General features: G+C 37.4%; 3 protein-coding genes across 3 annotated transcripts; 2 read left to right on the forward strand and 1 right to left on the reverse strand.

Moving 5' to 3' along the window:
* The first annotated feature begins 1797 nt into the window (after positions 1-1797).
* Positions 1798-8574, forward strand: LOC111325474 (putative ethanolamine kinase). Its single transcript, XM_022929285.2, has 7 exons — positions 1798-2430; positions 2859-3001; positions 3552-3635; positions 4335-4427; positions 6964-7034; positions 7486-7559; positions 7871-8574. Exons 1-7 carry the CDS (start codon positions 1904-1906, stop codon positions 7938-7940), a joined length of 1062 nt encoding a protein of 353 aa, XP_022785020.1. The 5' UTR covers positions 1798-1903; the 3' UTR covers positions 7941-8574.
* Positions 8395-15519, reverse strand: LOC111325451 (ER membrane protein complex subunit 10). Its single transcript, XM_022929259.2, has 10 exons — positions 15420-15519; positions 15218-15281; positions 15061-15085; positions 14190-14280; positions 12346-12447; positions 11298-11355; positions 10861-10925; positions 10267-10334; positions 9950-10046; positions 8395-9557 (listed from the first exon to the last, which is right to left on the reverse strand). The coding sequence occupies exons 1-10, from the start codon at positions 15486-15488 to the stop codon at positions 9474-9476; spliced, it is 723 nt and encodes a 240-aa protein (XP_022784994.2). The 5' UTR covers positions 15489-15519; the 3' UTR covers positions 8395-9473.
* A 23-nt stretch (positions 15520-15542) lies between these two features.
* LOC111325450 (uncharacterized) lies at positions 15543-17605 on the forward strand. The gene has a single exon (XM_022929258.2). It carries the CDS (start codon positions 15679-15681, stop codon positions 16795-16797), a length of 1119 nt encoding a protein of 372 aa, XP_022784993.2. The 5' UTR covers positions 15543-15678; the 3' UTR covers positions 16798-17605.
* Positions 17606-17687: the final 82 nt, after the last annotated feature.

Here is a 17687-nt window from a genome sequence, read left to right on the forward strand (position 1 = left end):
CACGAGCTTTGAAAGGCCGAGTGAGGCTGCAGTGACTGTCTCTTTTACCATATGTGTCTGAGAGTAAAAGCATTCGTGCTGAATAAATCCTGCAAACGTTAAGAAAGATGCTGTCTGAGATTACGTGTCTCCGGCCAAGAGCAGAATCCAATAACCCGGCCAAGGCTGGCCCCCGTGACCGGTCGATCCGGATTCTGAGGCGCTGGACCACAGTGTCATCCACTCTATCATTGACTCTCCTTCTTTCAAGTTATCCAGAGTACTCTTTTTTTTTTTACGCAACTCGATCCAAACCTCTCTCGTTTTTACGCTATCGTTCACCGTCGCGCGCCGTTTTTATCTACCGAGCGTCTATAGGCTGCTGAACGTTTAAGGCCAGAAGGAATGTAATTTACTCAACCCGAACGGCGAACATGTTGAAATTTCAATCAGAGAATTACTGTTCCTCAATGTTTTGAATTTCAGAGACCTCAAACTTCCTTCCCTCCTGTCATTCATTTTCCCAAGGAGACAAGATTCTAGACCTTGAACCCGCACGGGGATTCACCAAACAAATGGTTTTTGTAAAGGAAAACAGTCTCAATCGCGGAAATACACAGTTGGAATCAATAATATATAATAAGTTGTCGGAGACAACAATATGAATTGCGGAGAGTGTTTGTCCGGCTGGGGTTTCAAAAACGTCTTCTGTGTCTGTTTGTCATTATTTACAATTCTTGTTTAAAAAAACGGTAAAAGGGAAGAAAAAAAGGAACCATACAAACACTCAGACCAGATCCCCTTGTTCTATACTGCGGACGAGGAGAGTGAAGAGAGAGAGAGAGAGAGAGAGAGAGAGAGAGAGAGAGAGAGAGAGAGAGAGAGAGAGAGAGAGAGAGAGAGAGAGAGAGAGAGAGAGAGAGAGAGAGAGAGAGAGAGAGAGAGAGAGAGAGAGAGAGAGAGAGAGAGAGAGAGAGAGAGAGAGAGAGAGTTACGGTGAGTGATTTTGGGTCCGAAGGTCATTAAGGCGAATTGATATTTTACAAGAGATTGAGTGCCGTAAAAAAGGGAAAATATAAAAAAATATATAATAAAAGCAGGGATTATATAGAAGATATATATAAATACAGTATCACAACACGCAGTACCAAGAAAGTCGCCAAAATAGCGTTAGAACCAACCTCGTTCCCAGGGCTGGGAACGAGGTTGCGTTAGAACGGCCGTAATCGACAAGGCGGCGGCTAGGAATGAAGGAAATAGACTGACACCATATAAGTATATATTCCTCGCTTTTATTCTCTTTTTTTTATTTTTTCTATTTTTTCCTTTCAATTTTTCTTTGTTTTAAGGCACACCCCCACGCTTCGATCTAAATGTGCTACTTAGGCATTCTCTTTAATGACTTTAAACCCAAAAATCACACACAGGCTTGGCAGTATGTTTGGGCTGCCTGTGCTTTCACATAAAGTGTCGTTTTGAAATGTTGATTAACCTACACATCTCCAAATTGGTGAGAACCTTGAAGTAATAAACAAAAGCAGATTTCAAAAAGGGAATCTTTAAAAGTTTGGGAATTCCTAATTTTTTTTTCTTACAACCTAAAAGTTCACAGTGACACTGTATACCCATAATTCTTTAGTTCCCCCTCCTCACCCCCCTCTGCTACGCCTCACTCTTTCTCTCTCTCTCTCTCTCTCTCTCTCTCTCTCTCTCTCTCTCTCTCTCTCTCTCTCTCTCTCTCTCTCTCTCTCTCTCTCTTTCTCTCTCTCTCTCTCTCTCTCGCTTGGGCCCTCTGCCTTCCCCCGAACTTGCGAAATTCTTGAGTTGGTCAGCGGTTCTGCCTGCGAAAAGGTAAAACTACAGCGTGCAGATCATACACAGCGAGAAGCATTGAGAAACCTCTTATCGCTTAGGGTCAATCGTCATGGAAATTCCTCATTTCAAGCACAAATTAGATCCGGAAAATATCGAAGAAAGCATCAAGCCGATTCTAAAGCAGATCAGACCAGGATGGGACACCAACGAAGTCAAATTCAAACAGTTTAATGAAGGAATCAGTAACATGCTTGTTGGCTGCAATATGCCGGGTCTTGCTCCGGGCGAAATGATCCTTTTCCGATTGTTCGGAAATAAAACCGAGCTTTTTATAGATCGGAAGAAAGAGCTGGAAACTTTTCAGATTTTGCATTCGAAGGGCTACGGACCCCCTGTCTACGGAACTTTGGAGAACGGTCTGTCGTACGGATTTTTAGCAGGGGATGTCCTTGACACGGATACGATCGCGGACCCTCATATATCGTCACTTTGTGCTCGCCACATGGCCCAGTTACACGCGATCAAAATTGATCACGACAACTCCAAACATAAAGCAGAGCCAATGCTTTTCAATGGAATGATCAAATACTTGAATCTTCTTCCTGAAAAGTTTGAAGACCCGAAGAAAAACGAAAGGTAAGGGGTATAGTGGGGGGAAATGTTTGGGGTGGGTCTGGGGAACGATCGCATGTCCCCATGTTATTTATATTTTTGGGAAAAAGTATGGTAGCAGTAACAACATTTTCCCAATGTTGTGATACCAAAAACGGCAATGCCTTTTCCCCATGATAAACTCATTTATGGGATCTTGAGGGCCTACAACTTCCAAAAGTATCCCAAAAAGGGGAATTTCACATCCCAAATATTTCACTTCTGTGCTGATCACGGTTTAAAAATGCCTGACGTCCAAATGCTTCACTCTAGTCATTACTGGATAATCTAATGTTCAAACCAAGTAAGCATTCATTATCAACATGAGAAGATAAAATCCGTATCCACACGTGGTCATGCAATATCTCTTTTATTTCATTTATTACTCATATTTCAATATATTCCTCCATAAGGTTTGAGAAGCAAGCTCCCAGCAAGGCTAAGTTGAAGGAAGAGATTGAAGCCCTCAGGAGTGTTTTACTTACACATAATTGTCCAGTGGTGTTCTGTCATAATGACATGCTCTGTAAAAACTTAGTGTACAATAAAGATAAAGGTGGGTCATTGTTAAATTTTCATAGTTAATTACAAAATACTGTTTTGATTGTACTTATTTTCATCAAGGTGTTGTGTTAAAGGGGAGAAAAGTGCAAATTAGATTTGCCTGGTAACCATGCTTCCTAGAAGTGGTTGGGAAGAAAACAATTTTTAAGCAACAGGAGACTTTTTTCATGTTTATACACAGGTAGCTTCACTTAAACTACATGTAGGTCAGGGCTGAGAGAATTTTTGGTCAGTTATGCAAATCCCAAGATGCAGTTGAGAGTTTACTTAACTTTGGTGAATATTCCCAACTCCTTAAGAGTTAAGATGAGGCTACAACAAAAGATCTCTTTTAGATTGAAATGAAAAAAATGGGCTCCAGGCTGAAATTCCAAGTAAAGGTGGCAAAGATTGCATTAGATATCCAACAGTTGTGAGTATGTAACTTCAGAAGTGCTTGTTCTACTTAAAAAGTGATTACCAGCTAAAATCCATTATTGACTTTGATTTTATATGTTACCATTTACATTTATTGTTGTTTGATATAATTTTACCCCTTGTAGATATTATTCTTAGCATTGATTATGAGTATGCCAGCATGAACTTCTTGCCTCATGACATAGGAAATCACTTCTGTGAATATGCAGGTATGGTACTGCTATATGGGATGTCCCTAACTAGTATTTATCCTTGGAATCTGATGCAAAATTCCCCTATTTGGTTGCCAAGCACTTCATGAAAAGTAGTTGTTTACCTACTGTTTTTTAGACAACTCAAAATTATACTAGACATTTTCATTGATTAAAGGGAATTTTCTTCTCACTGGCAAAGGTCTCCATTAATGGTTTCACTCCCATGATCCAGGGGCATAGCCAAGATTTTTTCAAAGGGAGGGGGGGGGTCACAGAGGCTACTCACCCGATTGTCATGTTGACCTCCACACCGTGCATGTTATACTTAATGTTACAGTTTTAGGATGAGCAGTGAGAGTATAGTGGGCAGGCCAAGATATTGTTATGGCATTTTCACCACCTGAATATTGTAGGTTGTTTGCTCAAAAGAAGGCCTACCAAAGGGGGGGGGGGATCACGGGCATCCCCCTGGCTACACCCTTGGTATCTCATTAGTAATCATGCTTACTGTCTATCATACTGTTCTCAGGATGTTAGTTGGGAGAATTTGGTATTGGATCATCAACTAATTCTCTAGTTGATATTTTTCTTTTTATTATTCTCATCACTCACCTGATATTCTATTGATATTGATGGGAGAAATTCTGTCTTGATCACTTATAAGAGTTAAATCAAAACCCTGATATTGTAACTTGTTTTTTTTTTCTTTTCAAGGTGTTGATGAGGTTGATTACAGTTTATATCCCAAAAGAGGACATCAGTTAAAATGGATTGCTGTTTATCTCGAAGAAGCTGCAAGATTAAGGGGTGAGAATTATTAATAGGGACTTGTCTATATAATTAAGGATTTTACTTCCTTTTAAGATAATTTGATTAATCTTTTCCAACAGTTCAATTACTGAATTGAAAATTTCCTTAGATGTCAGTTTTAAACAATAGTAATATAAAAATGAGTTTAGGTATAGTAATGTGTACTAGTCCTTGTTCATGTTTATCAGTAACACTGTAAATAGATGTGTTATTTTCTTATATTCAATTAAAATTATGATTATTAAATTGAAAAAAAATTAATTTAAGTTGCCTTGGCTGCCAAGCTCACATCATATGCTGATTCTTTGAATTATTCCTGTTGAGCTATTAGTATTAAAAAAAAATGGGAATTTAGCAATGGACATTCAACTAGGTGGTTCTTCTTGTCCACTGTCTCCAAGTTGAACTGGAATTTGAAATGTTTGTTTTTGTGGAGGGAGGAAAACCATAGGACCTGGAGAAAAACCATCAGAGCAAGGAGAAGAACCAACAACAAACTCAACCCACATGTGATGCCTGGTTGGGAAGTCAAACCAGGGCCACAGTGGTGACAGGCTAGCTATCTCATTACTGCAACATGCCTGCTCCCTTAAATATTATTGCTTCATTATGATTATGATTATTATTATTATTATTTTTATTATTGTTATTATTATTATTATGACGATCAGAGTTGACAAATGTTCTACTTTTGGAATATGGAAACTGTGTACTAAATCTGTCCAATATTTACCCAAGCTGTTGATCAATGGAGTTCTAATTCCCTGTGTGGAAATGGGTGAATCATTTCGTTACTTAGGTCGCTTCTTTGACTTCAACATGTCTATTAAACAACACAAATCTGAATTGTCTTCTCTTGTACAAATCTTGATGAATGACGTAGATATAAAGCCACTGCATCCTAAACACAAACTTCTTCTGTACAGCTGCTATGTCCTGTCGAAGTTGTCATGGCATTTCACCATAGCAATTATATCCAAAACCTGGATAATGCAACATCTCGACTCTGTAGTGAATGGTTACATCCAAAAATGGCTTGATATTCCGATATCTGGAACACTGAGCAATGTTTTCCTAGAAAGCAATAAATTTGGTCTTAATATATGTCCTCCCTCTATCAAATTTACTCATTGCCAGTCAGTTCTCCGAAATTCTTTAAAGAGTCCCCAAATGATTCCCTGAAAGCTCTCTGGAAATCGTCGAGCTGTCACACTAATATTCAATATGATGTGTACAAATCCACTAAGGAAGTTCTTAAGGATTTCCGTTCTAATCAAGAGGATAAAATGCAACACCACCTAACATCTAAAGGTTTCTTCTTCTCAAATGTTATCAAGTATTCATTGTCATCTGTTAATTCTATTTGGTCAGTGGCCCAGTCTCATCTACCGAAGAACATTTACAACTTTACCATCTGCTACATCAACAACTCTCTTCCCACACGTAAGAATTTGGTAAGATGGGGATTAATAACTGGTGAAAATAATAACTGGTGAAAATTATCGCCCCGATCTTCTCTTCCTAACCCAGTCCAAGTGCCTATATATGTTCTAGAATTAACAGTTGGTTTCGAATCTAACTTGTACAACAGTGCAGTACGTAAAAAAGAAAAATATCCGAACTTGATTAACGGAATGAGTAGAACTTTCAAAGTCATGATTGTTCCTTTTGCCTTAATCCTGAGTCACTCCTTCATGTTGTCGCTGGTTGTCAACAATGCCTTGATCGCTTTACCTGGAGACACGACTCAATCCTTAACTTCATTGCCAAGTCCCTTCAACCTGTAATTGATGTTAGCTCCTCAATCTATGCAGATGTGACTGGTTTTCTAAATCCCTCAATAATAACTGGTGAAAATTATCGCCCCGATCTTCTCTTCCTAACCCAGTCCAAGTGCCTATATGTTCTAGAATTAACAGTTGGTTTCGAATCTAACTTGTACAACAGTGCAGTACGTAAAAAAGAAAAATATCCGAACTTGATTAACGGAATGAGTAGAACTTTCAGATGTGTGAAATTTGTAAATCTCTCCATGAGCTCCCTTGGCATTTTCTCAGATGAATGCTCTACGTTCTTAGGCATCATGAATGACATAGGCATTACCGAAAAGCAGCAACTTTACATAATCAAGAAAATTATAAATATAGCTATTAGAGCAACATATTACATCTTTTGTTGTAGAAATAGGAATTGGGACAACCCAGATTTGATGCAATTGTGATTTTTGTGTATGTGTTGAATAAGCCAATCTCAAGCAGCATTTGTAAATTGCCTATACGTAGTGAGATTTACAATTGTACATTTAAAAACACAAATAAAGTTTCCATTATTATTATGATTAGTTATAATTATTTTTTGCACAAGGTAAACTGGCTTAAACAGTGCAGAACACTGACTCATTCAATTGCACTTAACCTTGCCTTTTTTTTCAGTGTTGCTGATGATAATGAAATAATAATAGAATTATTGGATGTGCGAGCCAAGTCTCTTTTATCAGAACTCAACAATTATCCTCCTTTTGTTTCAAAAAAAGGTGAGAGGAATCCTAAAATTTCTGATGCAGAAATAGAGAAGCTCTATGTACAAGCCAATCACTTTGCTTTGGTAAGTGTAATTTACTGAATTAAGAAGCTTACACGTCTCTTTTGTGAGTAGAGAAGGTACATTTCTTAAAAAACTGTGATGCTTTGTCAGTGGGGGTATTACAAGATAAATGTTAGCTTAAGAAAGCCTTTTACAGTGGTAAATTTATTTCATCTCTGTCAATAAAATCAAATTATCTTTTTTTCAAGTAACTAGGCAACACATCAACACAACTTTTTTTTGAGTGGACTTTACACGGGATATCTGTTAAAAAAACATGAAAAGGAATTTTCATAGTTGAAATTAATATATTGAATAAAATTGTACTTATCAGGATACATGTGAAAGCCAATAATATCCTTGTTGAATTCACCTTGTTAAATTGATGGTGGATAAATAGAGATTATCTATCTATCTATCCACCTGCCTTGTGGCAGCCTTTTCTCACCTTTCATTCTTGGTTGATTTGTAGGCGGCTCATTTCTATTGGTCAATGTGGGCTTTGGTGCAGGCACACTTCTCAGCTATTGACTTTGATTTCTTAGGGTAAGTTACGTTTCAGAAAATCAAGATTGAGAAGCTTAGCAACTGAAACACAGAAAAAATTTTCACTTGTTGACCTAGGCTGTAAAACAAAAGGTAACAAATTAGAGAGCTTTTGCATCAGTGTTGGCTCTGGAACTAAGTAAGGGGTCAGAAGACCTGTGTTAGCCCTGCAATTTGCATTCACTTTTAACTTCCTACAAGAACCATGAAAACTCTGCTTGGCTCAAATAAGCACAATGTCTTGATTTTCACTAATTTGCTATGTTTTGCCATTATTCTGTTCATTAATCCTTTTCTTTTGTTTTGTACAGGTATGGAATAGCCCGCTTCAATGAGTATTTCAGAAGAAAGGAGGAGTTTTTGGCACTATCCTATGATTAGTGATGAAGATGGACTGATGTCTCCCGAAGCAATATTCAGCACTCAACACTAACAGTAGCCAACCAGCTACAGACCAGTAGAAATTCAGTTTTAACTAGTGGTTTTTTATTTCCGCTAGCTAGTTTGGCTTGTAAACAAACTGAAATTGTCATAACATCTAAGTTGTCACTAGCCACTTGGCTAGTAAGTTGAAAAGTTAGTGTTGAGCCCTGAATATTGTTAGCATGTTAGTTAACTTGTAGGAGGCACAGCTTTTAAGGCTGTATGGTATTAGTGGTTAATCCTTGGCTGTATTTAGAATGAGATCCATAGTAAAACAAATATCCCTGAATAACATTAATTTATCACAGATGGTTCTAAGACCACCTTACAGTCTGAGCAACCTTTGATCAGGGATTCTGATCCACATCATCTTCAGGGAATAAGGGAGACTTATAAGCAAAATACAACAAAATAAATGTCGATGGATATTTTATTATCATCAGAAAACATTTACACCAAACCAAAAGAAGTTATAATTATGGGCATTTTTTAGTAACAACTGTGTTAAGGTAACACCAACTGGTCACAAAACACAAAATCATTACCAGTTATTTTTATTGTTTTTAACAAATAAAGGTTATGATCGTTGTAAGTCGTAGTTAACCCTTTTGTCCCTAAGCATGACTGGCTTCTAATTTCTCTGTACCGTATCACCCTCAAATCAAATATAAAGTTCACAAGAATAATGGAAATGATCACTAATTTAAGACACTCCTGATTGTCAAACAAATTCTCATTGTCATTACCACAGGAAATGTACAGTAATCAGTGAGGGGATAGAGGGTTAAAGAGAAGTGGATTATATCTAATATAAAACGTGTGAATGCAAGCATGAATCTGTGCTACTATGATGAATTTAAAAAATTGATTATTGCATGAAATTGGCTTTTGCTTCCAGCATGTAGCACTCTTAATTTGTTGATAACTGGTGATAAAAAGAAAGAAGAAATATTCACAAATGAAATGGAAAAACAAGATGTCATTTTTACTCTGTGTCATTAGCTTGTGTCGACCCTCAACATTTATGTCTTCATTACATGCACTTACTGGTAATGAACAAAAAAACATGTTGCCAGAAATAGTGATTAAAAACTGAAATAGGAGGTTTTTCATAATCCTATGTGGTACATTGCACTACTGACTATACTGCTTGTCTCTGGAAAGAGCAATATGACTCACAATCTTTCCTGGGGGTTTGTGTAACATCTTAAAGCTAAATAACCACACAAAAGAAAAAACCTGGTTAACATTGAAAGAAAGGTCAGAGAATCAACCATATATTACTTAAAAGCAGAGACAACATGTCGGGAGAATGTTATATCCACCTTCATGACCACTTGACAGAAGACACCAAATTGGTGCCTAGCAAATACAAATTTACAAATAGCTGTTATTTTTTTTTTTTTTTTTTCGTAACTGGTCCTAGCAACTGAAACAGTTGCAGATTGAAGCTCAGTGCACTTGTAAGTGTTAGAACACATTCACAAGTGTTTATTGACTGCTTCCCTCTCCTTGTTGCTCTGGTTGCTGTGAGGTAAGCATCATCAACACAACAACAGGTACTATGTACATCCACTGCAAAAAAAAAAAAAAAAAAAAAGGATTACATCAAATAAAACAGACACATGCATTACAAGGAAGAAAGGGAACTAAATGTAGATAGAGATGTTTTTCTGTCACTACATAAGCATATGCCAAAGAAAAACTGGAGTTCCCAAGAGGATTGAACCTCAAACCATTGGATTCTCTGCTCCAATGTTCTGTCACTCAAACAGACTCTATACTGAGGTACGCCAGTTTACGGTGTTGATAGGTAACCCATGTCCTTCATGCATCTACGATTAACATTGTTAAAAGTGACTTGACTGTGTAAATAGAATAAAGAGGACAATAAAATATGAGCTTGGTGATAAAAAAGATAAATTTTTTTTTATCTTGTTACAATGAGCATTTTACAAACAACTTACATATTTTGCCAGAAAAGATTTGTTGTCCTGTGTCTGTCCTGCTGCTTTTTCTCGTTTTTCCTTCTCTATTTTCTGAATGTAATTTGCTGTGTCAGGACTAGTGAACAAATCAAATATCATAATTACACCCGCACAGCTGAAGGATTTTTTCCAGCTTTTCCAGGCACTTCCTAACTGAATGTTTTTAAACAAAAATGTGTTAATAAAAACACATTTGTTCCTGGTAGTATTCAGGGATAAAGACAAGAACAAAGTGGTAAAAATGTACAGCCTGTATATAACTGCACTTATCTCATCTGTTGAGTTTTAACACTCACAGTTGTCCTGTTCCTTGGAGCATGACTACAACAGATGTGTTAAAGCTATACGGCAGGCTCATTTCATCCTACAAGGGACAAACAAAATAAGAAAGCCATAATGTACTGTTGTTGAATCACAAACAGTAATAATATGTTAAAGATACTAAAAAGCTCCCAAGCACCAATGCATACTAGAGTTTTGACATGGGAGGAGAGGAAGAAAAAGGACTAGTTAGAGAGATGGGGTGGGGTGGAGTGGGGTGGGATGGGCTGGGGTATTGAAGAAGGGGCCTGCTGTCAGAGAGGGAGGCTTAAATATGAGAAGCTGAAAGTTATTGAACAATCCAGGGTTGCATTGGCTCATCAGTGCATTTATGGTAGTTTAAGATGAGAAGGTGACCAGTTAATGGCCAAGTTGCTAATTCATGGCCTCTAACCTTGCTCACGTCAATTTGAGGGCCACAGGTTTCTCAGTCTATGACTGTAAAGTGCTTCCCTCATTAAATAAAGTTATTAATTTATTTAGTTAGTTAGTTGGTTAGTTAGTTCAAAAGGGTAAACTTAAAAATACATAAAAAAACTAATGATTAGACAATCAACCCAAAGACATACCAAGTTCAGTGTCTTTGCTTGACAGCCACCATCAGGGACAATTAATCCCACCCCATACAAATGTCCTGAAACAAAAACAAAAGATGTCTTCAATCTAAGTTCAATAATTCTAATCTGCTTATTTGCAGTTTCCCTTCACTGTGGGCTCTTTATTCAACAATTTCTCCATATTCTTTGACTAAGTACATTTTGTTTTGCACAATTTTGCTTTTAAGAACTGGCCAGGGGCTGAGGCTCAAAACATCTGCTTTACAGTGGCTGGTTCACATTATCAACAAAGTCAATAAAACCAGTTATGTTGTAATCCCCCACCAATACAGCACCACAGTTTCTTTGGAAACTTACCCCCTTTCTACATTTTGTTGTGGTTATTTTGAGCCTTTTCACTGTAATTGTCCTATTAAAATTCAATACTGTTATGGCCATAATCTACACACCTGCATTGTCCAGAGACAAAGTTATAGTCTCTGTAAGTCTTGATGTAAACAATGCACACTGTAGTTACAAGGGAGAAGAAGAACAATCAGTCAGAGAAAAAGCATGAACATTTGTAGCACTACATGGTTTTAAGATAACATGATCCTGATTAAACAACAACAAACATATGAAACATATGTGTGAACTGCGGTTATGAGACGTATATGAGAACGATCCTTCGCAGTAAAGCACTATTTGAGCAATAGTGAAAATCAGACCTGAAAAAAATTTCAGGCCTGTACGGGACTCGAACCACTGAGGTCAGTGGTTCGAGTCCCGTACAGGCCTGAAATTTTTTTCAGGTCTGATTTTCACTATTGCTCAAATAGTGCTTTACTGCGAAGGATCATTCTCATATACGTCTCATAACCGCAGTTCACACATATGTTTCATATGTTTGTTGTTGTTTGATTTATCATCTACGGGTTTATATCGAATTAATTTGATGGCCTGCTCCCAGTTGGCTTGTTAGCTCAATTGGTAGAGCACTGCACTAGTATCGCAGAGGTCAGTGGTTCGAGTCCCGTACAGGCCTGAAATTTTTTTCAGGTCTGATTTTCACTATTGCTCAAATAGTGCTTTACTGCGAAGGATCGTTCTCATATACGTCTCATAACCGCAGTTCACACATGTTTCATATGTTTGTTGTTGTTTGATTTATCATCTACGGGTTTATATCGAATTAATTTGATGGCCTGCTCCCAGTTGGCTTGTTAGCTCAATTGGTAGAGCGCTGCACTAGTATCGCAGAGGTCAGTGGTTCGAGTCCCGTACAGGCCTGAAATTTTTTTTCAGGTCTGATTTTCACTATTGCTCAAATAGTGCTTTACTGCGAAGGATCGTTCTCATATACATATGATCCTGATTGCTAAATTATATAATTATTTAAAAAGATGAATGGAAAACCTTATTGCCTTGTGTCAACTACATTCAATTTATTGATCGACGCAAAAATTCAAGTCCATTATTAGCAGCAGCAAAGCACTGCTTCCTAAAATTAAGACTTACAGCTTTGACAAATGTTGTAACACTGCTATCTATATCATCACTGCTTTCTGCAGACTTGGGCCATAACCGTATCCTATAATAACCATTACTGGATGCTAAATCCTGCATGAATGAAGGAGAGAAAAAGGATTAAAAGTTACAGTAAAACTTGTTCTCAGTTTCTCATTCAAACTAAACCTGCCTTAATGAAGCCTTTCAAGACTGCAAATCTTAAAACAAGCCTAACTGGCACAGCTACCAAAGATGACATCAATAAGTGCATAAATGCAGCCACTTTTTGATATGAAGCTACTGAAGTCAGTTGCAGGTAATCCTGTGTAAAGAAACTATATCAGTTCTCTTTAGCAGTCTAGTTCTGTGCCCATTTATTTTTGAGGGTGTGTGTGTGCGTGGATTGATTGGGAGGGGGGAACGTGAAGATAGAGACAGGCAATGTGAATAAGAATAAAGTGGCCTGGCCAAGAATGCAACCATATTTATTCATCTAAAAGGCAACATCGGCCATAAGCCAAGACCCCAAACTTTGGTTTGTTTTAATCAGGAAGGTTCTTAAAACATGTAAATTTAAAATACTCGGCTGTAAGCCGAGACTACATTCAGAGAATGCCATTCTCGAACAATTTGGTTATATCAACAAAGTTGAAATGGTAAATTGGCCACCGTAATGATTACAAAAGCTGACGTTTTGAGCGTTAGCTCTGTCGGAGCTTTCGACAAAGGGCTAACACTCAAAACGTCAGCTTTTGTAATCGTTACAGTGGCCAATTTACCATTTCAACTTTGTTGAAATATCCAAATTATTTCGTTACCCCCACCGACGCAGCCCCAAGCAGTTTTTTTAGAAACTATCAGCCTTCATTCTCGAACAAACTGAAATGAATGCAAAATTTTCAGAACACAAAAGAGTTTCAATGCGGTATTGCCGTCGAAAACAATTCTGAGATAACCAGAGAGTACGTCATCAGTGAGTCGCTAGAGGAAAGATCAAGAGAATCTCTTTAATGGAGAGCTCGAGATGTCAGTGAAACACACAACAATGGGCCGTTATACTCAAAAATATCAGCGGCTGGATGAGAGATTACTTGATTGGTTTACAGAGCAGAGAAGCCAAGATAAGTTTTCGTTTTACATGATAACAAATTTCAACACCGTAACATGTGACGATCGACGAGTTTGTTTACTAGTCGTGGGAATGGGCGATTCTGATTGGTCAGTTTCAAAATTTTTAAAACACTTTTGCAAGCTCTCTACACTTGTTCAAAACCTACAGAATCTCTGATACTCTAGACGGCATGGAAGACCAAGCAATCTACTCGGAATAAACGGCAGAGCTAGCGGATGAGGAAGAGATGGACAACGAATTCCACGCCAACACTGAGGACGAACAGTAAGCTGTATTTACTAAGCACCGAAAACAACAAACCGCTCCTTTGAAAGCAACCAGTACCACATATTTAAAGTGAATGACCAACTTCAACTTGTTTTGTTATTTACTTCTGCATGCAATATCTCGGCTTATAGACGAATATATCTATGTTTCCTTTGAATTTGCTGTTTTGAAAAAATTATGTTCAGAAAAACATTTGGCTATAAGCCGAGAACCCTTCTCTAGCTCAAATTTTCGAGATTTTGGTAAAGTTTTGTGAAAAAATCGCTCAGCTTATAGATGAATAAATATAGTACTTCCATTTTGAGGCTTGTATTACCTTCTAACAAGTGCAATTTTACACTGTACAGTTTAGACTCTTCATCACTTGGGTCTATATACATAGGCATGTTGATTTAATAAGGCTAACTGCCAGCATTCATAGCAAAACACCCCTAAAATGATTAATATGGAGTACCCTTAGGTTATCCACATCTTCAACTGAGAGTTCTTCATGCTCTGAAAATATTCCAGCGGAACTCTTTAGACTCTTTACATGAATGGTTCCCCTATAGACAAAATAAAAGAAACAAACAGTTCTGCACATGTATTTTAAGTTTTAATGCTGGAATGCTGAAGCTTAACCTTAAGGAAGAGATTTGATTCAACTTTAAAATATTCAGTTTGCAAGATTAAACATAAATAAAAAGGTGATGGAGTAAGTGAACTATTTAAGAGTCAAGCTAGTAATGTTTAAGCTCTCAAATATCCTTAATCAACCACTATTATGTTATTTATTTTTAGACACGTGACATTGATGAGTCTAAGAAAAAGACTCGTTACAAACTCTTATAAAAGATCTTAAAAAAGAGCCTCCAACACACACACACAACACACACACACAAAACACACAACTAACACACTCACACATGTACACACACACAACTAAGTTGAAATTGTAAATTAGCAACTGTAAAGAGTTAAAAAGCTGACGTTTCAAGCGTAATCCCTTCCTTAGAGCGATTGCAGCCTGGCTTGGCTGCACATCTAGCATCTTTTACTGTCTCTAGCCTATTCAGAGTAACAGATACTTTTTTTCTTTAACTCTTTGACCTCTCAGAGTGATTAGCATCAAAGTTATTAGGGTCAAGAGAATATAGAAAACGATCACCATCTAAAGAAGCTCTTGATTTTTTAACAAATTCTCCTTTTCAGCAATGTATAGAGAACAGTATGTAGAATATGTAGACTGATCATGATGTGTAAAGGGTTAACTTTATCGAAGTTATGGTGCTTGACGCACATGCAATAGCATGGCTACCGGTACCTAGATTTGAATTTTTGCTTACCTTGGTTTAAAAACTGCATTTGTTCCTAAGGAATGAAACAAAAAGAGTTAAACTAATTCAAATTTGCTTTTATATGACCCACTGGTGCTAAAAAATTCGCACATGCACACTCACGCCGTACATGTAGATACACCGTACCCATAATGAAGGTACTTACCTTCATTAAGGCAGTGCTCTAAGGTGAAAACTAGCTCGTCTCCACGAGACTCCAGGCACACAACCTTCAAGGAATTACAAAGTGATTACAGCTGTTCGGTTTACTCGCAAATACAATGTTATCATGATTTTTTCCTTACTCTTCCTCGATAAAACTTTATCTGAGTTCAAATTTAAATTAAAATTTCTGAATAATACACTACCATTTCCAAGGATATTCGAAGAAACACTAAAATAAGAGAGAGGATAAGGTTCTGTCGTCTGTCCGCCATTTTGAAAGTCACGTAAAGGTTGATGGTAGGAGTAGGCCTGGAGAAAAATTTAAAATCAAGATGGCGGATGCGTTGAGTTAGCGTGTATCTGTTGTTTGATGCAACTGGCCTTTTACTTCGGCAAATTGGGTCTCTGCTCTTTTTAGTCACTAGTGCTGTGAGTATTACTCATATCGCACAGGCATAAGTAATGGAAAAAGAAAGTACCAGTTTGAAACGCGAGATTAAACGTGCCAAGTTGTTCGAAGTGCAACGACTTGTGCGAAGAATGAGGCAATTAGGAAGCAAGAAGGGGACAGAAACTCAGTTAAGAAAGAACCAACGAAAGATCGAAAGGTTTGAAAAGGAGCTAGAGTTTCTGAAGGACGCTACAGTGGCTGAAATAGTCCGCCGTGTCGCCAAAGATCAAAGTGAAGGCGAGCAAGTTGTTGATCATGTGTTCGAAGACCATGTTGAAGATTCACTTCCAGACAGTGATCTTCAGAGAAGAGCTATAGACAGGATCGTTAACTCTACGAAACTTCATAAATTTTTAGAAGGAATGTCTGCGAGTAAGAAAGAGTCAGCGCGATTTGAAAAAAGAAGTAGCAAAAACGAAAAGAAACTCAAGACTGTTGGCGAAAAAGTGGCCGTCACTGCGAATGAAAAGTCTGCTTCTGGTAACCCTCAGGTGAAAGAATATGAAGATAATGAAAAATGTGATGCAAAAACGGAAACAGCAATGGTGCAAAAAAGACAGAAATCTTTAAAGAAAAGACCTATTACAAGTAAACTTGCTCCAGCTATAAAGTTACAGCTTCAAGAAATCTCAGATCAAGATGACCACTTTGTATCTGGCTCAGACGTAAGTTTCAGTGACTCAGGAGAGGATACTGATGATCTTTCTTATCCAGACTTGAAACCTAAAGGTTTAGGGTCGTGCTTTGTTCAATCTATGTTGAGAGTCAAGGATGATAAAAAGGTATTCTTGAAGGCAAAAGGCAATTTAGGAAATAAGAAAGCAAAAAGAGCTGATAAGTTGGCTAAGAAGAACCGTAAAGGACAGCGTGCACGGCAGCAGATGTGGGAAAAGGTACATGGAAAGAGTGCAAAGCATTTGGTAAAGGAAGCAAAAGAATACGCATCAAAGGATAGCAATAAAGGAAAGAAATTGAAATCTAATGATGTCAAATTGCAGCAGCCTACCAAACAGACAAACAAGGAAGAAATCCTGCATCCATCATGGGAAGCTATGAAAAGAAGGAGGTTACAAGAAACTATGTCGGTTGAATTTAAGGGAGAGAAGATAAGATTTGAAGATTCAGAGTGAACTTAATGAACCCTTACTTGTACGTCATGCTTTGATTTTATCCTTTAAGTTCTTGATGTTTGATAACAATATAAAAGAAAAAGGAAAAAACAGAACCAATGATAGATTGAGTCACAACATTTATTCAGACTTGGCAAAGGAGATGCAGTTGCAGGTTATGACTTTTTGAAAAGTGTGGATGAAATTTCATAAGTTTTCCAGCTGCAGCCAATTTATGTGTGTTATATCCTTCTTTCTTGTTGTTTCCTGGTCATTTTTTGTGCATTGTTTTTTCTGCCAAATAGCATCATTCTGAAATTTTGTGTTGAGTTAAAGGTTGTTTTGCACTTCACAAATGTGACCCGAAATACATGACACACTGGAGAGACCAAAAGCAGGCACCAACTCTTTACCAAAAAATATTTTCTGAAGAGTGTAAAAATGAGTAATTGGCTCACCAAAACCCAGCCTTTAGACAACAGTGCACTTTTTCTGTTTGTCAGAGTTCATAATTTGGCATTATCTCAAGCTAAATCTCTTGTCAGATAATTTTATTTTAACTGTGAAAAATTAATTTCAATATGAAATGCTGATCATGGGTAGAGGTGAATTATCATATTAAAATTAGCATTCTCCAATATGAACAGTTTTGTTATAAGAGAGAGTTTAGAAAAACATGATATGCCTTCTCATAATTTGGGCAGTTATCTTTTAAATCTATAGTCTCCAATCCAACCCAACAGAAGAAAATGATTTCAACTAAATGCACCTTGGGTGGTTACTTTCTGAGCATGGCAAATAAATAACGATTATTTTTTATGTGCATCAATAGAAACTCTATAGCAGTCTTTCTATGTACCACTATTAAGGGTGTGACTAAATTGGGGAGAGATCCAAAGCTGCGTGTAACC

Source organism: Stylophora pistillata, chromosome 10 (genome assembly GCF_964205215.1).
Source record: "Stylophora pistillata chromosome 10, jaStyPist1.2, whole genome shotgun sequence".
NCBI lineage: Eukaryota > Metazoa > Cnidaria > Anthozoa > Scleractinia > Pocilloporidae > Stylophora > Stylophora pistillata.

Coding starts and splice junctions, on each gene's coding strand:
- LOC111325474 (XM_022929285.2), top strand. CDS start 1,904: ATGGAAATTCCTCATTTCAAGCACAAATTAGATCCGGAAAATATCGAA. Junction 3,636..4,334: donor TCACTTCTGTGAATATGCAG/GTATGGTACTGC, acceptor TTTCTTTTCAAG/GTGTTGATGAGGTTGATTAC. Junction 7,560..7,870: donor ATTGACTTTGATTTCTTAGG/GTAAGTTACGTT, acceptor TGTTTTGTACAG/GTATGGAATAGCCCGCTTCA.
- LOC111325451 (XM_022929259.2), bottom strand. CDS start 15,488: ATGGCGGACAGACGACAGAACCTTATCCTCTCTCTTATTTTAGTGTTT. Junction 15,282..15,419: donor TTCGAATATCCTTGGAAATG/GTAGTGTATTAT, acceptor AATTCCTTGAAG/GTTGTGTGCCTGGAGTCTCG. Junction 10,335..10,860: donor AAGCAAAGACACTGAACTTG/GTATGTCTTTGG, acceptor TGTCCCTTGTAG/GATGAAATGAGCCTGCCGTA.
- LOC111325450 (XM_022929258.2), top strand. CDS start 15,679: ATGGAAAAAGAAAGTACCAGTTTGAAACGCGAGATTAAACGTGCCAAG.